Source organism: Aedes aegypti, chromosome 2 (assembly GCF_002204515.2).
Source record: "Aedes aegypti strain LVP_AGWG chromosome 2, AaegL5.0 Primary Assembly, whole genome shotgun sequence".
NCBI classification, from domain to species: domain Eukaryota; kingdom Metazoa; phylum Arthropoda; class Insecta; order Diptera; family Culicidae; genus Aedes; species Aedes aegypti.
In genome coordinates this window covers 396412659-396435697 of record NC_035108.1, presented here as the reverse complement: position 1 = coordinate 396435697, position 23039 = coordinate 396412659, and the positions used below count along the sequence as shown (strand labels likewise).

General features: G+C 36.8%; 2 protein-coding genes across 6 annotated transcripts in view; one reads left to right on the top strand and one right to left on the bottom strand.

The window, feature by feature from the left end:
• The window catches only part of LOC5572902 (1-phosphatidylinositol 4,5-bisphosphate phosphodiesterase classes I and II), a 235407-nt gene that overhangs the window by 137607 nt on the left and 74761 nt on the right, over positions 1 to 23039 (bottom strand). The window lies entirely within an intron of this gene.
• Positions 8729 to 10052, top strand: LOC5572899 (fibroleukin). The gene is made up of 2 exons (XM_001660588.2): positions 8729 to 9830; positions 9899 to 10052. The coding sequence occupies exons 1-2, from the start codon at positions 8986 to 8988 to the stop codon at positions 10011 to 10013; spliced, it is 960 nt and encodes a 319-aa protein (XP_001660638.2). The 5' UTR covers positions 8729 to 8985; the 3' UTR covers positions 10014 to 10052.

Below are 23039 nucleotides of genomic sequence, written 5' to 3'. Positions count from 1 at the left end.
TTAATACTATACTAGGGATTCCGTCAGGACGTACTTTTACACAAAAAATTCTACTCATATCAATTCCCATCAAATTTAAAAAAAATTCTTTAAAAACATACGGGAAAATTGATTTTATTATATCTGTAAAATTGTTGCTCCAAAAATAACAATAATAAATTTTTTCCATCAGGCTTCTGATTGATAAAAATAAATTTTTTCCATCAGGCTTCTGATTGATGATGCTTTCGAAGAACAAGCCTTTTTTGAAAATAGAAAATATAAATTATCGAATTTTCCAGCCAATTTCTTACAATCATTGATTTTGATAACCTCAAAAATTGACCGATCTAATCGTTGTTCCATATTCGTGTGAAATTTAATTATTTTGGAGAATTTTTATTATCACAATATTGTACAATACTAGTCGAACGATGTGCAAAAAACCGATTGAAATTTCATTGATTAATAAGAAAGATACAGCATGCACAAGGTGTCCACTTTATAAAATGAACAGTCCTTATACGAATGAGTTAATGCAAAGCTCACCGCTGGTATTGTTCCTATGGATGTTACGTTTATGAAGAATCATGGTTAACACTCCAGAAGTCATGATTTGTTGTATCATATGATAAGTGTCCCAACAAATTCATGAAATTCGTGAATTGTCAATTATGATTTAAGAATCAGATTTATATCCGTGTGATAATACCATACATTAAAAACAAAGTTACAAGCCATACAATCAAAATTCTATTAATCAATTTATTGATCGCTTCAAATTCGAACTTATTTAATAATGACTTTGAATATGGAAAACAATTTTTATCTCGCAGGAATAATGGAAAACCATCATAATTTGAAAGTGAGAAAGTACATGCTACGATATTTGAACTATATATGATCAAACTACAATTTTAGTCTAGCACTTTCTGTTCCCCAGTTTTGGACAGCTTCCTTTGTAACATGATATCTTTGTAATTTTTGCACCAATAGTCTTCAAATATATTCATTTTTCATAGATTTAAATGATGATGGTATCAGAGATGCAATAAAAATTAGAAAATTGAAAATCCGGATTGGCTCGTAATATGTGTTATTTTTTCATCATAGTGGGGTGTGGTTGTCACCTTTTTATTTTGGTCAATTTGGCAATGAAATACATCATCAAAATACAATGTCAAAATTCACATTTATATTGTCAATTTTATGTTTATCATAAATAAGCACCAAGACCATATAAAATAAATAGTTTTTGACGACTTAGGTGTCCGGTACTGGTGGATCTCCCCCTACCACTTAATTCCAACCTGAATGGCAATTAAGTGCGACCGTAATAATAAAATTAAGTTAAACATGATTTATAGCTGATTTTATTAACAGTTTCGGCATTCCGGCCAGACATTCGAATAAATTTGATACCCTAAAGTTTCCAATGATCCAAAATGTATGAACAGGCAAGTCAACACGGGACTATAACACAGAATGTTTGTCGCTGTAAGATTTATTGAAAATTGGATTTCGCCGAATTTTCCATCACGGCCTTGGTAGGAAGCCCCACATTTCATCAATATCGGTAGTCGGCTGCTGAAAGCTGGGTGCTTAAATTTAATCGAAACTCATTTCCAATTCAGATTGCCGCTTTGAAAGGTGGAAAAGTTGAGTGTTGACCCTCATTATGAGAAAATCGAATGCATAATATATTTTCCACGTTAACATGACGATCCCGCTTTCCTACGCTGAATGGGGAAGTATGCAAGCTTAGGAGACAAAAGCTCAAACGGATGCTTCAGAATAGTTGAACCAGTGAAATAAATGGCTTCTTTTGTGTGATTCGTTGAAAGTTTAATTCAAATTGAGCTTCGCGCTTCAGTAGTTACCCATATATGTGGTACGTGCGGTAGATAATCCAGATTCCGGAGAAGCTGCTCAATTTCTGCCGGTGTTTGCATGATGCGGGTACAATATAGTTACCTGTGGCATGCAAAGCGGATCAGTGTTTAATATTCATATTTTGTGTCACAGGATCTGCCTCTTTATCTGGATACTGCTGTTTCCACATGCATGCACCGGTTGATGACACGACGGCGACGTGATGCACTACTATGCATGTAACTCTGCCTTTTCCCGGAACAGTTGAATTGTTGGGTAAAAGCAGCTTTACGAAACAAATGACACGACGACTTGTGATGCAATTGTAATTTATTCCCATGTCATATAAAATCCCTGTGGAATGCTTTCGGCTCGGGGAGCCTGGAGTGAAATAAATAAAGTGGAGTGAATGAAATAAATACGCGTGATGAAAAGATACATGAACGATACCAATATGGCAAGATAAAAATAGGAAAACTTAAAAATTGTTACATTTCGTGATACGATTATGATACCATGCCCACACAGTTACGGATCACCCACAGTTACGGATCACTTTGGCGTTCAACATCAAATAACTCGCTCAAAACATAAACGTTGGTCGTTTTCTGTAAGAAGTACCGTCAGCATTCATAAGCTCCCACAGGTGGTAAAATTTAAATGCTCGTTTGTTCCGATTTAGTATGAATTCGTCTTTGGAAAACATTTTCCTTGATTGTTGATTCTAAATACCGAACATTAGCACTTCTAATTAGTGATCCATAATATGGACCAGGAAATGATCGTTTACCACGGTTATGGATCACTTCCAGAGAATGTAGATTTTTGCCATTTTAAGCATTGGATTCGACATTTTCAGAGAATAGCATTAAGGATAAAACTAATAAAACATCAAGGTTTGTAAATTTCATTTATTAGCAGGCAAAAATGGGTGCAAAACTTTCTCCAATTCATGCAATACAGATGTATTGAGTTGAAAATCTCTTGATTTTGCACACTGATCCGTAATATGTCACAATTTGATCCATGAAAATTGATCCATAATATGGTTTTCAGGAAACGATACAATTTTTAATTTTTATGCCATCCTATGTGAGTATTACACTCAAAACAGTTCACTAACTGAAGTTCCAGTTTGAAACGATTCAATTCGTGCTTTTAAATGACAATTTTACGTTTTCCATGTCGTTTTTATTGAGTTTTATAGGACTCCACACTTTTTGATTTATAACTGTAGGGTCATGGTATTTTTATTTAAATCTAGTTTTCGAGACAAATTTCTGGAATGGGCGATCAAAACAAGTGTTATAAATGTCATGGTGATTCGAAAGTTATTCAAATAAAACAGATTACTCCAAATATTATAGAAATGTGGTGAACTTGTGGTTCTCCGAGATAATCGGCTGCCCTTTTTCAGTCTCTAGCCTGAGGCTAAATAAGGGATGGTTTAAAAATATTTTGTTATATAATTTGAATTTTCACTTATACGGTTACGCATTATGCGTTTTACACAGTGTATACTATGCTTATTTGCCTTTGGTGGCTTTCAGTAGATACCGATTCGACTTTTTCACTGCTGTTCGTTTTTGTGCTAAAATTGCAAAAAGCTTAATCCTACCTAGTTTGGATAGTGGCTACGGTTAGGATAGCTCAGATCAATCTTCAGCATAAAAGAACAGCAACGATCAATCTTTACAGACTTATACAATAGCCCTACCAGAGCAGGAGAAAATAACTTGTGATTACCAAACTAAGGTATTCTATACCAGATAATTTCCAAGACTTACAACCTGAAGGAGGTATGAATGAGCCCTACATTAGGGGTAAAATACCTCAAATAATATCTCAAGCATATTCTACAAACACAAAACTGAAAATTAGATCAGGTGTTGTAAAACCTGAATAATACTTGATGGAATTCATATAAAAGTGAAATTTTTCAATAGCAGTTGAATACCTCCAGCAGATTTCAATACCTGTCTCTCAATGAAGTATTTTTAATTGTTTAAAGATTTTTTGCCTTTATAATACCAAATTGAGGTATTGACAACTGAACAATACCCAATTTTGGCAGTGATGCCAATGCTCATCACATAATCTGGGTGAGTTCAGATATCAATTTGAGAGGCTCCAGTTTGATGAAATACTTAAGTAATACAGATGTTGGATTACTTAATAAAGGCAATCGCCTAACCTTCAAGGTATCTACTAGAGAAGAAGTGTTAGACATAACGTTCTGCTCGTATAGAATCAGCTACGAGTTGACGAATTGACATGTATTAGATGAGGAATCATTATCTGATCATCGCTACATCTTCTTTGAACATGTAACTGCGCAGTCTTTGCGTTTTATGAATCCCCGGTCAACAAACTGGGAATTGGTTGCGACCAAATTTCATGGATATTCTCCGTCCATTGAAAATCCATGTTATTTGGATGATCCCGTTGATACTACAACATCCTACATTATGGAAGCTTTTGAAGAAGCATGTCCTCTGCGGTCTGTGAAGACTACAGGAAGGTGCCCCATGGTCGAATTTAGATCTGACTAAACTCAGCAAACAATGTAGAAAGAGTTGGAACATACGCCGTTCAGCTGGGTTAGAGTCGTTCAAGTTGGCTTGCAAGGCTCACAGGAAGGATCTTCGAACTGCTGGAAAAACCTTTGTACAAATGTTTCCAGTTTTAGTAAAGTTAGTCGGCTGATCAAAATTTTTGCAAAATTTAAGGATTTCCAAGTGAACAAAATTCGTTCACCATTAGGTGATCTCGCTGGATGTGTGGATAATATGCTATATTATAGCATCTACGGATGAAACAAATGTCTTTTCATGTAGTTATGCGTCTCTGGCCTCGGCTCACAGTATCGAAACTACTGAATCGATTCAATGAGCGCTTAATAGTTCTGCTCCTTTCAAATCTCCAGGAGCAGATGGGATTTATCCTGTTCTGTTCCAGAAGAGATTTAAGTTTATCAAACATGTTTTGAAAAAGCTACTTGTAAGCAATTTTGCTACCGGGTATATTCCCAGATCCTGGCGTGATATTACTGTAAAGTTTATCCCGAAAGGAGGACATGCGTCGTATGAAGAAGCGAAGAGTTTTAGACTAGCGATGGGCGATTTTGAATCGATGTTCCGAAAATCGATGTTTTCATTCCGATTAATCGATTTTTTGAATCGATGTTTGGGGCATCTGAAATCGAGTGAATCGATTCTCTTTATTCGATTTTTTGATTCTATTCATTTTGTAAAAAAATTTAAATGTTTCTGAATGGCATGATGAAAAATAAATCAAATTTTTAATAAGCCTTTTGTTCTATTGAGTTTCAGAACTGATTTAATTGAGGTATATTAAAATTGAATGTAATTGCATTTGGTCTCATTTCAAACTATATTTTAAATTTGAATTCGATTCGAATCGATTCAAAAAACATCGATTCAAGAGATTCGATTAAATCGGTGAATCGATTCAGCAGTTCAAATGTGAATCGATTCAGTAACATCGATGTTATAGACAATTTTGCCCAACGCTATTTTAGACCAGTCAGTCCGACCTCTATTTTTCTGAAATGTCTGGAACGCATTATCGATCATCACATCCGTGATGTTTATTTGGCAAACATGCCTCCTCATGTGAATCAACTTGATAACTAATCTGGAAAGTCCTCTGTGACTCTCTGTGACTGTGTAAACAAAGTTGTATCTAGAAAGGATAATCCTGAGGATGCCTTTGATAACGTGACTTTCGATGCTTTATTGGAAGCTTCACGAAACCTACACTGATTACCAATTGGATATACCAAATGCTCAAAAGCTGACATTTTTTCTTGAGAACAATCAATATGGATATCTTCAAAGATGTACTTGATGGCGATATCTGGTGGCTCTTTTCGACGTTAAGGTCACATTACACATTACAAATTAAGGTCTGGTGGCACAAAAAATTGTTTTTTTTTTTATTTCCAAACCGCTCATTCAATTCTAAGCCAAATCCCGTGTCCTCCTAAAATTTGAGCTCATTTGGATGAAAATTGAGACTGCACAATCCCTTCAAAGTTTGTATGGAAATCACTATGGTAACAATTCATTTAATCGGTCATGGTGTTTGTCTACTTGAGGGTTAGAACCACATTGATTCTTTTGGACACATTTGTCAGCTTCAACTTTGCTGAAGACCGTATTCAAATCAGACGTCTCACTGTTACTGATTTATATCTGATACTGATTTATATCAAACCGGAAATTCTTCAACATTGCTCATTTCTCTTCTGAACAGGCAACATTGCTGCATCTGGTGCCAAAAGTAGCACACGCAAATCATGGCTTCCATGTTTCACTGCACATATCCAGTGATGCCTGCCGAGCAACTCAATTATTATAGCCAAAGCTATTCAACTCATAAAAAAAACACACTCACATAATAACTGAGACAGCCGATTTAAAAACGATCTTCAGCAATGTTGTAGCTGATGAATGTATTTAACAATATTAGCGTTGCTCTAACCCTCAAGAGCACATTGGCTAACACTATGATCGATCGAATGAGTAATTACTCATTAGTAAAAAATAATTCCCAGAAAAACAGTGAAGGGCTTGTGCAGGCTCAGTTTCCATCCAAATCAGCTAAAATTTTAGGAGGACACTCAGAATTTGATCTAGAATCGAATGAGCGGTGTGGAACAAAAACGATTTTTTGAACCACCCTACTACACATACATCTTAAACAAGAAGAACTTTTTTGTTTTCTCCCGTTTATGGGTATTGGATCTACTGAAAATCGTAGAAGAATCGTAGATCTACAGACAAGTTGTTTCTATTTTTAGTGAATTGGAACAAGTTGTCCTAAAAAAAGTAAACAATGGGTGTCACCAACAGTGATTAGATTTCTAAATTTAAAGCAGATCTTGAACTGTATCAAGGTTTCCCTCCAAATTTATGTTTCAGGAAAACAAATGTTTTCAGTTAGCATATTTTCCTGATACATGGAAGACATTACAAGGTAATACCAAATATAAAACTGAAGAAACTGGGTGCCAACGCTATCCAGCTATCATCTAATAAGCTTGCTTTCCTCTATCAGTTAGCTATTTGAAAAAGTAATATTAATAGAATTTTGGTTCGCATGAAATGGAAATCAATTTTTGATAATGAACAGTTTGGATTCCAACATGAAAATTCATGCGTTCATCAACTTCTATGTCTAACGAATTAAATACGTCCCAACAAATCTGAAGGCCAGTCTACTGATCTTGCTCTTCCAGACAGTGTCTACAGTGTTTGACAGGTTTCATTGTAAAATTAGGAAACCTAAGTAGTTTAACCATAGAATGCTAGAAGAAGCTATCTGTCAAATCGTAAACTAATGTCAAATATCAAAACTCAAAGTCTGACTAATAAAAGCTAGCGTTCCTTAAGGTCGATTTCTTGCCTTCGTAGCCATGCTGATAATGTCTTCATTTCTCGCGTTTAGTATCATAAGGGCGTAACTGCAGTGATCGATTTCTCTTCATCAATTTTCTCTTTAGCTAATTACTTGGCCGGGTGACTATTTTGAACTGCTATTTTTGACTCAGTAGACTTCTGCTATTTTTGACTCATCATCCTTCATCGTACTGCACCATAAAATGTTTCGAACCCTGATTGAATTTCGTGTAATAATGCAAAGAGAAAATCGACGAAGAGAAATCGATCACTGCAGATACGCCTGTATGATACTCAACGCGAGATTAAGGTAAACGCATCGTGTCATCAAGTGTGGATTAAATTCTTGCTTCAGCTGGTGAAACTTTTCATGTGGAATGTTTTCTCGGCTTTATCATCAGGCAATGCTTGTTCGTTGCCTAGTTTTAAGTTATAGTATGTGTAGCTACATGACTGAAGACGTTGTCCGTGCCATTTTTTTATTTGTACAATGCATTCACATTTTTTTTTATTTATTTCACTTCGTCTTCAGCGTTGCTGTACATACTGTATTGATCTTAATCGAATGTAATAGTCTTATTCTAACTTTAAACTCAATTCTACTCACAACAAAGTCGAAAACATCAACATTTAACAAATTAAAACATCTTTCCATCGGGTGATTTTGTCCAAATACCGTACGATGTCTTGCGGTATAGAACAACGGATGTGGGCGGGACAACGTTGCACCCTTGCTATGCGAGTAATATGCGTTTCTTGATATGGTGTCCAGATTTGAACAGCATATTCGAGGAGGCTACGAACGATTGCGCAGTAAACGGTCTTCAGGGCGTAAACATCTTGAAAATTACGTTACCTGAGTTGCCTCAGGGATGTCAAAATTCTTTGTTTCCGATTGACACAGGCCTCTCTACCAAAGGACGTGTCATCTGTACAAGATTGCAAAAAATGGATATTTTTTATGCTTTCAAAAATTTAAGATTCTTAAACATTAGACTAAGAGTTGTTGGTCAGCTTCTTTTTCTTGTTCTTCTTCTTCTTCTTCTTCTTGGCATTAACGTCCCACTGGGACAGAGCCTGCTTCTCAGCTTAGTGTTCTTATGAGCACTTGTACAGTTATTAACTGAGAGCTTTCTTTGCCATTGTTGTCATTTTCGCATTCGTAAATTGTGTGGTAGGTAAGATGATACTCTGCCCAGGGAAGTCAAGAAAATTTCCGTTACGAAAAGAACCTGGACCGACCGGGAATCGAACCCAGACACCTTCACCATGACTTTCCTTTGTTGCTCCGGACTTTAACAATTCGGCTAAGGAAGGTCTTTGTTCGACAGCTCTTATGTTAAATATCAGCAGGATTGATTACGGTATCCTAGATCCTTAAAAAAATGTCAGGTCAATAATATTCCCAGCTCCAAATTCTCTCTCCTTTTATAACAAATGGAATACAGGAATAGGTGTTAGTATGTTAGTTACTCACATATTTGCATGTGAAATCGAGTCGAATGAGAATATTACTACTGTTGGCTACTATCACGCAGTCAGTTGGCCTCTTATCACATTCTGCCCCCACAGAAATGGATGTTTCAGTAGTATTGCTGATAATTTTGAGCATAAGTGACTATTAATCAATTTTGCCACTTTTCAAATCAGTAGGGCAAAGAAATCACACGTATTCGTGGTTGAACGATTTTTGCTGCAGTTTAGGACAAAAATGTCCCGACAGATGATTATTATTTATTGTGTAATAGTGATCAGCGATTACGCATTTTTGCAAACCACCAACTTCATTGAAGAATCCTCGACAGTGAAATGTAGTGCACTTGATCGAAGAATAGAGCATCTTGAGGCTACATTCATAGAACAAAAACTGGAAATCAAATCGCTTATGGAACGAGTGATGCATAATCAAGATCATCTTGTGAATCAATTGAATCAAATCTTGGTGCATCTCAAAGAGACAACAACAACTAACTTACCGAGTCAAAATCACCCTGAATATCGACCCCAAGGTGCTTTATCGAACAGTGAACAATCAAACACAATTTCGTCATGTGCGGAAGAACCCACAAAGGTATCTGGAAAATACTCGTTAAGTCTCTTTGCCAACGAACAACCTTTCGAAGGATATTGCGAGCAAGAGGCGTTCAAAGGTGGATGGCTAGTTATCCAACGGCGATTCGATGGTTCGATTGACTTCAATCGCAATTGGACCGAGTATAGGGATGGCTTTGGTTCGATTGAAGGGGAATTTTGGATCGGATTGGAAATTGTACATCGGCTAACGAAACATCGAAATTGTATGTTATTGATTGAACTTCAAGATCTCAATGGCAAGTACGTTTATGCTCAGTATGATGGACTTGAGATTGGCAGTGAGGAGGAAAAATATTCGTTGAATAAGCTCGGGAAGTACAGTGGAACGGCCGGCGATTCACTGTCAAGGCATCACAAAGGTATGATGTTTTCAACGAAAGATAATGATAACGACAAAGATCCTCGGAAGAATTGTGCGGTGTATGTCACAGGTGCCTGGTGGTTTCGCAGCTGTCTCGACAGGTAATAGCAAAAAGTTCTGATCAAAAAGTATTGAATACACATTCCTTTCCTATCGGTCTATATTTTAGCAACCTGAATGGACTATACTTGGATGAAAACAAAAGAAAAACTATTACCTGGTACAACTACAAGAAAAAGCTAGGAGGTTTCAAGTCTACAAGGATGATGATCCGAGAAAAATAAATATTATTATATGATTAAAATAAATGGTTGACAATCGTATGAATAGTGTCAATTGATGTTGATGTGGTGTGATGTGGTGAAAAATCTACGGATGATCCATTTCAAATATCAGCAATTCCAATTGTAGCGTTTAGTTAGAAAGACTTATAAGCAGTTTCTTTACCAAAATGTGGTTTGGGGCCAAAAAAAGTGAAAATAAAGTGTGACATTTAGTTTGATTACCGTGAAAGTGGCATTTCGTCACTAAATCACATAGTGATTCTTTATGATTGTAATTGAAACAAGTTGCTCTGTTGTTTTGGGGAAAGTTCATGAATGTAATTTAATCCATCTAAACACAAATAAGATAATGGTATAGCTAGTTTAGTGATTGAATGATTTTCAAGCTTACGTTAGCTACGGTTCAACTTAGCAGCTGTTTTAGAACAAAACTTGTTCTAATGATCTATAATACACGAGTCGAACGATTATGCTTTGACAATTACCATCAACTTATCCAATTCACAAACCGCCTAAACTACTGTTACCATTTGATTGTAAATCTCTGCTTTGCCGTGGTTTATATCAGAACAAAACGAACGTGAGATTGATTTTCCGTCATGTGGGCAGGAGCAGTTTCTAGTCACATAAACCAATCACTCGACTCGGAACCCACGCATAGTCATGACCAGGGTACACTCCCACCGATCCGATCGTTCGACAGCTCCCTGCCTGCCAAGCTATGACTGCGATATGTGGAAGCGCAAGGTGCGGAGCGAACCTGTCGGCAAGTTCACTTTGTTGTGTTTATTTGCGAAAAGTTAAACGGCGAATAATTGAAATCAATTTAGCAGGAACGCACAATTTCAGTGTAAACAACGCGAACGAAACCTGCTGAACGAGAAGCGATGCCCGAGTGGAAACGCATACCCAACTATCGTCTTTGTTCAAATTAAAAGTTTTTAAACTTTCACCATAATTTGATATTGTTTAGTGATCCAAAAATAAATCCCATCTTGATAGTAGTGTCGTTCGTTCATTAAGGCGGTTCAACATTTAACCCATATAGGCCTGAGTGAAAGAAAAATAACTAAAACTCTCACCATTCAGTGAATACATATTGGATTTCAATTATTTTTTGTCACTATACTCGCACACATATCTAGTTACAAAAGTGGCCAGAGGATCTCGGGAATATTCCTGTGGCCGGAGTTATTCCAGTGCGGTGGGTCACTGGGTCAGGTCGGGTGAACAGAGTACTGTGCGTTATAATTCCCGGAATTGGCTATACTGTGGCCACTATATCAAGGATTTTTTAGAAAATTAAATCAGCATAGACCTTTTGAGAAACGATTGATTTGGATAACAATGAGTCCTGCATTTGATTGATCCTACAAATAACCATTTTCGGGTCCCTGGAAGCTTCAAATTTACTAAAAAGAGGCCAATTTATATCTAAACATCTGTGTCAAGCTGCTAGAATCGCATTTTAATGAACTATTATGTTTGTTCCCTACTTTTCGAGAATTTGAACTGTTAAGTATACATCAAATTTATAGCTGGTTCTTCCAGACATTAACCAGTGTGTTGTGATGACCCAAGCCATCGGGATTGTTTTTGGCGCGCAATCGGAGTGATTTTTTTCCCTTTCGTTCGTTGCTCGGTTCGCGCTTTTTTGCTGGGCAGTGTGTTGTGCCATCGGGATCATTTTTGGTGCGCAATCGGGGTGATTTTTTCTTTTTTGTTTGTAGCTCGGTTCGCGCTTCTTTTGCTGGGCAGTATTTTGCGAAGGCCCAAGCTATCGGCCTTTCGCGCGTTTTGCTGGCCAGTGATTCGCGAAACCCAAGCTGAAGGTGATTTGTGGCTGCTCAGTCGAGGATGGTGAATAAATTGGTGAGCTCGTTCCAGTCTTTTATTTCATATCTGTTAAATATGTATAACTACACATTTTCATCGTTACAACGGTGGGTGAATATGATTATTCAACAAACTATGAATAGTTCGTCACTGTGAGTGTCGGCATAAGAGTATTCTACAATAGTCCAATCAATCGAGTTTATTTTTCTCTTCTTTTCAAATGAATAAAATACGCTTTCTATTGACAGCAGAACGGAGGTTACTTTTATGTATTGTTCAATAAACTTTGAATGGTTCGTCACTTCAAGTGTCGGTATTAATTTTCTTCCACTTGGAAATTTTTCATATTCACGAAAAATATTATATTTATAAGCATTTATATCTCACACATAATTTTTCATCATGGTCTAATCGCTCATCAAAGTGAATCCTGTTACCCAACGATCCTTCTTACTAACAAACATCCCTGCCAGTTACCTTTGTGGAGATGCAGAGGCAAACACGGTCTTCAAATAGCAAAGGTTACAAATTAACATTCCTTTCCTCCAAATCTTACCTGACTGCAAGGACGTGGCCAGCGATGTTATTGACTCTGTATAAATAGAGGCATTGAATTATACACACTGAAGAAGACTATGGCCAATCCCAGCCAAACTTGTAGTGTATTCTTTGTGCATCTTCACTGACTTCGGTCAATTACGGAATAGCAACCATTGATTTTGTGGTCAGTAATTGTTCGATGCACAACATCTAAGAGTTTCTACAGCGCTTACGGATATTTCTCCAGGAGATACTCGAAGATGTCTCAAGAAGTTCTTCCAACAGTCTCTCCAAACATCTCCTAAGATGTCTTTGAAAACATTATCTGCAAATTTGCATTGGTATATTAGAAATCAATCGAAGAACTCTTCGCAAAATGCAGATATTCTGAAGTTAGTACTGAATGGAATTACTTCTGCAAATCTCCTTGGGCTGAATCCATTAAAAACCCTTCAGAGGTTTTCCCAAAAGTATTGAATATATTTTTTTTCTGAATTTCTCCTGACAGTTCTTTTTTCGTATTGAAAACTCGCATTTGGTATTCTTCAAGAATTTCCTCGTGCTCGGGCAGTTGAATCAAAGTTGTTGAAAATTGTTTAATTTTGACCGATATCTAGCTACCTGTACTGATGAAATCCTCATTTTGCATTCGTTCGTCTCTCTGTTTCCAAATCAATCCCGCTCATGCCAAAAATTTAAGAGCAGCATGTTGTCACATGTTTGTAGGCAAGAGCACGTTTACTCACCAAAAGGTACGCAACAGTTCTATTCGTATGTTTTCTAACCAGTTGATCCGAAACAGTATGATTGAAAATAAATAATTCAAAATATTTTTCAACCTAATGCTTTCACATTTGACTGTTTCCTAACAGCTGGTGAATCAAATCGCGCTCGTTAGGCAGCCGTTACTATGGCCTAATGATACGACTAACAAGCTACAGCAAACGTAAACGTTTTGATGGGATGCTACTGCAGAAAAGCCCACGATAAAGCAATGTCTCTGTCCAGTGGCATTCAGTCTCCATGCCTCTTATCAATTAGGAAAACGAGTCGTAATGATTCTGTCAACCAATTACTGTCTTCAAGATCTGCTTCGAGCAATTTAACTGACTGACTTGGTTGCAGATAGACGGATGCTTTACCCACATCAGAAATGTATGTATGCTGGAAAAAACCGGACTGTCCGTCAGCACTCAAATATATGTGCTCCGATGTGCTTCAATTTAAGATAACGTGATGATTGAGGGGGAGTTGTTAATTAGACATTCGGAATTATGAAAGATGATAGTGGTGAGTCGTAAACCGGAAAATCTCATTCAATGCGCAAAAAGAAGAAAGCGGTGTTACTACTCATGAATATGTTATCACGTGGTTTTCATAGAAATAATTCGGTCTATGTCGTAGGACGATTATCGATTTTGCTGGCGTGGCAGAACATTTCTTTTTGCAATGTTAACTCAAAGAATCTAAAGTTTACAAATCATACACTACTATGTAGTTTTCTAATACTTTGTTTAAAGAAAAAGGGTCACTCTATCCATAAATACAAGAAGAAACCGCTAATTGTGCATTTTTATCTCTAATAACAAAACTTACATCTGCTTTTTATCTCGGTTTTATCATCTCGACGAGGACAAAAAAAAGACCGAAACCAGGAAACACCACTCCTCTATCAAAGCAGCCAGCAGTAAAGCGAATACCATTCCACTCCACCGGAAAGCACTTTGCCATCCTGCAACCATGTAAGGGAAGAAAAGTGCACCGACATGCAAAATAGAGCGGAAAAGGGAACGTGTATATATCCGGTGGGATTTAATTTATGCTAATTAGATTCAAATTGAATATGAAAAGCTTCATCAGCACACAAATGCTCCAGATATGAAATTGTCGTTTGTGGCTTTACTCTTTCCGGGCGTATTCGAATGAGGTGGTACAGGCAAACGTTCTTCTAGAATCATACTGACGGAAAACTTGGCATTTCTAGTGCATCTAGATTTGATTCTTATGCATATTCCATGAAGCTCAGCTTTAATTTTTGCTATTTTGCAAACTATTCATCCAATCGTATCGCTTCCTACTGACAGGGAAGAAAGAATGCTTCTGTCGAGTGTCGGGAAATTTTCCATTCATCGCTCATATGCAACCTATTAATAAACACCAAAATGTGATGCTGAATGATTTCCGACCACCTGTTACAAGCAGTAAATCATACTCATAAACAGAAAAACATCTTCAAATGAGCTCCCACGTGAGCGTACCATAGCAGCATGTTCTCTCTAAAATAAAGCTACACAAAACTGAACCAACACACCAAGTGTTATTTTCACACATTTCTATTGATTTTTTTTAAACTCCACGACGCTAAGAGATGCTTAGTATTGTAAAGCTTCTTTATCTGTCACATACTTTTAAGAAAAGAAAAAGAAATTATCCCTCAGCATGTGTTCAAAGTACACATCTGATGTGTAGATCCAGAAGAGCTTAATGTTGTGCAAATCGTACTCGATTTTGTGCAACTTCGTTTAAACGTGTCGGAAAACGATTCTGCTTGTTTTCAGTTTTTCCATCATTTTCCAACCATACGAGTATAACCCTCAACTGCACCCTGTGGAGCGACGAGGAAAGAGGTGCAACACTTAGAAGGCAAGTTAAATTTCACCGTCTTCTATTTAGCGTTACGTACCAAGTAGGACAGAGAATTTTATCAACTTAATGCTCTACGATGATACCGTGGAAAACTAATCAAACTTATAAATAATTCGACCTATCAGGACTCGAATTCGCCACCTTCTGTGTAATTTTGCTGAATCGCTGTGCATTTCCAATACGATTTTTAGGCCCACTAGTTTTATATGTTTATTACTTTATTAGATTCTTCCGAATCATTCTTTTTCGAAGGTTATGCCAAATGGACGATGTTAACCGCTCAAGACTAGTGCAACTGGTTTCGTTATTTTTGTATTAAATTCTTTATTTTAACATGAATACTTGTTATTTTCATGAAAATAATGTCGAAATGATTTGTGAAGTTACGGTCCATTCAAAAATTTAAAGAATATTGATTAAAATTAGTATCAGAACATTTGGCACTGCTCAAGCGTCCGAGTATTGATGCATCACGGTACATGAATTTATGAAGAAAAACCTTCGTAGCCCTCGATCACGCTCACTAATACCGCTATCAGGAAAAGCTAACACCTATCTTTCTGATAGTGGTGTTAGTTTGCTTGGGCAGGCTAAAAAGGGCTCAAAAGCAACGTTTCTGAAAAAAGGCTCTTGGGCCCTTTTCAAATGTTTGTCCAGAATTATCATCCAAAAATTAAAAAAAAAAATTATGCGAAAGTACTTTTTTGTTTTGAAAGGCAATGTTTGTTGATAAAAACATTGGCAAAGAGAGCTCTGTTAATAACTTTAAAGTGCGCTTTGCACACTAAACTGAGAGGCAGGCTCTGTCCTAGTGAGAACGTTAAGTCCCAACTGAGACAGAGTCTGTTACTTAATGACTAGAAAATGACTTCAAAAATATAAGCATATGTCAAAAAATGACAACAGTTATTTGTCAGGAATAAACCCGAGGAGGAACAAATAACTCTCCAATAACTTATGCATACCATATTTTGGTATCATACCAAAATTAGGTATTTTTCAGTTATCAATACCTCAATTTGGTATTATAATGGTAATGAAAAAAATCTTTAAAACAATTTAAAATACTTCATTGAGGTATTAAACAGCTATTGAGGTCTGCTGGAGGTATTGAACTACTAATGAAAAATTTCACTTTTATTTGAAAATCCATCAAGTATTATTGAGGTATTACAATACCTGATTTAGTTACCAGTTTGGTGTTTGTAGAATATGCTTGAGATATTATTTGAGGTATTTTACCTCTTATGCAGGGCTCATTCATACCTCATTCAGGTTGTAAGTATTGGAAATTATCTGGTATGGAATACCCTAGTTTAGTATTCAGAAGTTACTTTCTTCTGCTCAGGAACCTTGGTTGCTAATTATCAAAAAGATTGGGCAAAGGAGGCTTCACTCTTTATTTTTTACGAGACAAATAGGCTCGACAGGGGCTTCTATTCTGAATCTCTGATTTTAGCTGGTAGACAACTCGTAGTTTATCAAATCCATGAACTCCTTGAAACAAATTTTGATATAATGTTTATCGACATTCTTGTTTATGAAAAACATACTGCATGAAATTCGTTAAAGATTTTTCAAATGTCGTAGAGGTACAAAACGAATAATTTTTGGACACATTCGAAAATAATGGAACATATTCAGGATATTCTAGAGAACTTCCTCGAACAATACAAAATTCCTGTGTAGCTAGTGCAAAACCTCTAGATTAGTATTTCGAATAACCCTTATCAAAGTTTATCTAAATTCAAGCCAAACACAATCAGAACGATGCAAGTTGTGGCAGAAAAGCAACCCTTTCAAAATAATGTTGATTTAACATCGATCTCTGAAGAAGGTCCACTCCCGGACCGAAACGTAGACGAAGATAAGAAAGTAGTCAACGCAATTGTTTAAATGACTGTTAAGCCGAAAATAGATAGGTTTATATTTTTATTTAATCAAAGATTACTACAGATAGTTTACCAGCAGTTCATTCATAAGGTCTATCAAATATTGGTCCAGGTTTTCGTCGAAATTTATTCGACTATCTGGCCAGAAACTTTTCCCGAATTCGAATCTTGAACTTTGTTAAGCTTTTCTTCACAAACAAAAATTTCACATTTTCCGTTGACACATTGATTTCCAAATCACACTGTGTTTGTCTTTCAACTTACAAACATCTGGTTCTTGCTTTTTCACTTTGAAAAGTTAAGCGAGATATTATTTTCTTTATCGCTAGATCACGACATTTAGTCGAAAGTGGAATGGGCATAACGCCGAAGAGACATTTGGTTGAAAGAACATTTTGTCGAAAATTTGGTCTAATAAGGGATTTTTCAGAGTACAGAGTGACATTTTGACGTTAAAGTTAATACAAAGTGAGTGGATCATTGGAAAGGGAGGAAACATATATGGTAGTGCCTGGAGGTAATATTTGCTAAAACAACATGACAGAGTGCAATAAACCTGCATTGGCGTGCTGGTATTTCTTGAACAGATTTCAAGCCTTCAATATGCGACGAGCGATATTTTGGGATACGATAATCCAGACCCTCACATTATCTATTGACCCCTTGCGTTGTTGACGTTACTTGATGTAATGTTTCTTACTCAGGCATATTCTATGAGCCTGAGTTGACACATCAGGCATATTCTATGAGCCTGAGTAAGAAACACGAAGAGCTGATCGCAAATGGAAACAAGTTAAGTTTTGTCACCCGAGTCGACTCATCTCAATTCACACTTTACAGGATAAACTTTTTTTTGTTTGATTATTCTCGATTGAATTAATTATCAACTTATTATTAATCGAAGGCACTGGCTCGTCATTAAAGCCACATATTTGCCCAAGCAATGTAATTGAGATTGAAGTCACTATAAAGGCCAGTTAAATTGACCCATACATTATATGTATAAAGTGCATTATAAGCAAACAAGCAGCAGGTAACCAAACTTTTCTATGCCGTTTCTAACGTTTCAAGTCTGGTCCTTGCATTCCAAACGATAATACGCTGTAAAACTTAATACATAATAAAGCTTTCGAGCACTTTCACTGAAGATTGTCATTGGATAATTATCAGCAATAATGTATGAATAACGATAACATTTTGAAAGAATAATAAATTCAACAGAAGCTAATTTCAATAACTGAGCAATGAAAATATTTACGAAGCATTTTTCCAAAAATTGATGATATTTTGAAAGAATAATAAATTCATAGAACTAGTACATAGAGTAATCACGATGTAAATCGTAGGTAATAATTATCATGTACAAAGATTCGTTACTGACTTCTGATGAAAAGTATGTTTGCCAAAAATAAACTCAATATACCATGTTCAGTACTTCGAGTCATTGTTGAACGGAGATAACGAAAGTGGATGTGGTAGCAGATTTCAAATCGATAACGATGGACAGTGTGTGTAACGTCCAACGCTTGATTAGGTAAAGAAAGCTATCAATGGGCTGAAGAACATCATGGCTGCTGGGAAGGACGAACTCCCGGCCGAACTTCTCAAACACGGAAGTGAGCAGCTACACGAACTCCTTCACCGTATCATTTCGCGGATATGGGAGGAAGAACAAATGCCTACTAGTTGGTTGGATGGTCTCATTTATCCTTTGTACAAGAAAGGGCATCGACTGGAGTGCGCCGATTACCGAGGGATAACACGGCGTGCAAAATCATTTGTTTGGAATTTTGTTCAACAGACCCAATGAGGAGCCCTTTGTCGGCGATTGCCAAATTTTTACCCTGCGTGAAATCCTAGATAAATTCCGGGAGTACGACTTGCAGACTCATCATCTGTGTTTAGATTTCAAAGCAGCGTACGATTCAGTGAAAAGAAACGAGTTGTGGTAAACTATGTCGGACCATGGCTTTCCGGCGAAGCTGCTTAGACTGATTCGTGCAACGCTTGATGGATCGAAATCATGTGTGCGGGTGGTGGTATTTCGTCATCGTTCGTAACCTTACACACTTAGATCAAAATAATGGGGTCGGTACAATTTTACTGGGTTTTGGAACTACCGAAAAAGTCAGTAAAATGAAAACTATCGCCACGCGTAATTGAAAAGAAAATTTCACCATGCTTTATTTTTTATCGATGATATAAAAAGAAAGCACTCTGCAAAATTTCAGTAAAAAATCTCTGTTTTTCGATTTCTGACATTTTTTTTAGTTTACCTATTTTTTCGGTAGTTCAAAAACCCAGTTATTTTTACCGATCAGATTGAGTGTGTAGATGGATTGAAACAGAGTGACGCTTTTTCTAACTTGCTGCGCTCGAAGGTGCTATCAGGAGAGCCGATGTGCAGAGAAGCGGTACCATTATCACACGTTCTCATATGCTCCTTGGCTTTGCGGACGATATCGACATCATCGGGATTGACCGTCGGGCAGCGGAAGAGGCGTTCGTGCCTCGCGATCTTGTATCTTGGAACACTAGTGACGTGCCATAATGATGTTACCCGCGAGGTGAAAAGACGTATTGCAGCCGCGAGTCGGGCTTTCTACGGACTCCGTAACCAGCTGAAGTCCCGTAGCCTGCAAACGAAAACAAAACTCGAGTTATACAAGACACTGATTCTTCCGGTTCTCCTATATGGCCATGAAGGGATTGGCCCAGGACCGAGCCCAGTAGAGAAGACTCATCCATTCGGCGCAGGTTCATCGTAGCGAATTGTAGCCCATCAAGTAAGTATCCCATTGTGTAAGATTCGAATTCAGTTTCATAACTGTTGAACCAAACAATTTTTCAATTAACTATTACAAAATACCAAACGATTACAAACGACCAAACGACCATTAAAGCAAATGTCTCTTCGACCAAATGTCAATCGACAAAATGTCAATCGACCAAAAGGTTTTTTAACCAAATGTCTTAAAACCCACGGAAAAAGTGACTTTAATAAAGATTTTCACCTCAGCATCAACCCATTAACACCTATTTTTCTATTGTTGACCCAAATATCATTTTTCACTATCTATAATCTATAATTTATGAAGTTTGTTTTTACTGTTTTTCTCATCATCCCTATCCTGTTTATTTTTTTTTTCTTGAAGGTTTTTCTGGTTATCGATTTTTAGCAGTAATTAAAATTTTAGTATTCACTTTGTTTCAAAAAAAAAATTTTTTTTTTTTTCATTTTTTCCGGGAGCATATTTTATTTTCCATGTAGCTAACGGAAAAACAATTTTGGAGCAAATTTAATATCACCAAGCTATGATCTGTGAAAAATTAACGTTTTCAGTAATTTAAATTGCCGAACTATTCAACTGTCGAGATTTCATCAGAATATGTAGAATATGTATGAAAATGTTGAGCCTCATACAAAATTCAAAGACTATGCCCGAAACTGGAAGGTGATCGGCTTACCATCACCACTCGATATGGTCGCATCGCATGCCTCAATATTTAATGTCTTCCGAACACTTCCAAAGCTCTAAGTCCTAATGCAATTTATCGGACAAACACACTAACCATCATAACGAAACGGGGAACAGCGAAAATCATAAGTCCCTTATCGAAGACGTCCACACGGAAGAAGAACGAAGCGATAGTAACGAAAGCTACCAGAAGTTTATTTTACCGGTCGCGCGATACAATCCGAACAAAAAACCCTAGGGAGAATTCAAAAATTACGTCCATCATTATGAGAAGGGTCTACGAAAGTGTTGAGGTGCATTAGGTATTGGAAAAAAAGAGTCACAAAAAGGGAAGTGGGTTATCCAGAATTCCCGAAAAACGTTGGACGTATGTTCTGAATCTTCCCCTACCTCGAACGTCTAAAACAAAAGAAAGTCACAAAATTTGATTGTGATAACACCCTCTAGCCGGTATGGAAACCGATAAGCAAGCAGACATTCCTACACACCTTCTTCTCCATTCAATGGTGGCGCTTTTGTGAGCAGAAATGGGTGTGCTATTGCGACTTTTGCTAGTCGAACAGCACCCCATCAATGGAGGTGAACGATACAATTTTTCGAAGGATTCTAAAAAGGGTTTCGCGAATACATACCCTTGCAAGTGAAATCCTTTCAAATTTCCATCGCGTCTCAAAAGGTTTTCAAAATGTCAACTTAACGATCGATCATTCATGTTCTGCTCTATTAGAGAGCTATAAGAGAAGACAAGGGATTGGTATGTCGTTATCGACAATAACGATTTCGACAATGATGACATTGATCGTGATGGATACGATGATTGGGTAATCTTTTAAAAACGGATTTGCATGCATCAATGACGCGCAAAAAATTCATTGATAGCCTACTTTTTTTTAAATTGATTCTTGAGGAATACATCATTTTCCAAGTTAGGATGTGATTCTAGAAGAAATATCAAAAGAGATCGCAGAAGAAGCTATGACAAAAGGTAGAAAGATAAAACTTTTTAAGGCAGAAGGTCGAAACACAAAAGTTTGAAAGGACAAAAGGTTGAAGACTAAACAGGAAGAGGCAAAAATGCAAAAATCTTTCTTCAAAAAAGGAAAAACATCCTACCAAGCAAATAATGTTCGATTTTTTGTCTTCCGACATTTTGTACCTTCGACATTTTATCCTACCGACCCTTTTTCTTTCGACCTTTTGATCCTTGTGACCAGGAATAGTTGAAAATGTCAATCCTGGAATCAGAAGCAGTGCCGGATTTAGACTTCTGGAGGGGCGGGTCAGATCTTGTGAAGGGGGCCCTTGGTTCAAAATCAGCCGAAAACGCCAGGCATAGAGAAGTTTAGTTTTCTGAAAATAAAACTTCTTAACGCACTCGAGCTCGACAACGCTTCGTGCATATAGCGTAAATAAATAATCTGTACCGAATACTTGTAATTTGAACTTAGAATGAATCGTTCTCAGTCTAGTCTAAAAAGAAAATAAAGAAGGAAACAGATGATTCATTGAGATTTTAAACAACAATAGCCATGATTATATTCAGTGTTTTAGTTGTAAGGGACACTTTTTATTCAGTTTCAAAAGAAATGTTATCGGAAAACCTGCACAATATTGGACTCCCTGTAATATTCAATGAGATCTTGTACAATTTGTTATCAGAGAAACACATGAGTGAGCGTCATCCTCGGTCAACCGACAATCAGCGACCTCTGGCAATTTTTCTTTACAAGAGTAAGTTTTGCCAAAGTAAATCCCATACAAACTTTGAACGGCTGGCGCTAAGATATAGTTTCTCCGATCGAGCTGAAATTTTGCACAGTTGGTGTGGGACCTAAATGCAATCCAAAAAGTGAACTGGAGCGAGAATCTAATTTTTTTTATATAACCGTGTCCCAGGCTAATGGACACATCGAATTTTCAGTAACCTCAGGAATATCAGTACCCTGATAGTAAATTCATGAAAATGTGTGAATTACCAAATACCTTCGTCAACTTTAATAGGGCGATATTCAAAAGTGAAAAGGCAATAGATGACTCTTTTTCAGTGGTAGTAAAAACGGAATCCTGAAGCAAAGAAAGCACAATGGAAGATGAACTAAACACAAAAAGAAATGTTTTCATATTACGCTTGATTTCTAATCACTACTTTTTCGATCCAGTTTCCTAATTACAAGTAATTTACGTTTTTCATTATTTTCCATACGTTTTGACAGTTCACCGACTACCATTCTTCCATGCGCTTGTGTTTGAAATTTGAGAAATTTGAGAATCCAGCGTAGCGCGATCAGTGAAAGGAATACACACATCAGTGTCGCCACTAGGCGGCCAGCACAGATAAACTGAATGTTCGAAGGGTTGTTGTCTGTACTTTTTGCCACTGGCGCCAACTGTTAGCGATTAAGATCAAAATAAACAGTCGTTACCATATTGTTTGTTCGAGATCATTTCAGGGCATAGAGCACTTTAATTTTAACTGTATCTTTCCAGAAAGCTGTGAACATTTATTGTAGACTAACCCGGAAAGAATTTAAAAGATTTTCATTCAACCTTAACGGTTTTTGTTGTTGAATAGAATTATTCTAATTGAAACTTAGAGATTCATATAAAAATTGTCTGAAGTTGCCTACTTACTA

Excerpts from the sequence above, each read along its gene's own strand:
- LOC5572899 (XM_001660588.2), top strand. The coding sequence starts at position 8,986 with ATGTCCCGACAGATGATTATTATTTATTGTGTAATAGTGATCAGCGAT. Across the intron at positions 9,831-9,898 it reads TTTCGCAGCTGTCTCGACAG|CAACCTGAATGGACTATACT; the intron begins GTAATAGCAAAA and ends TCTATATTTTAG.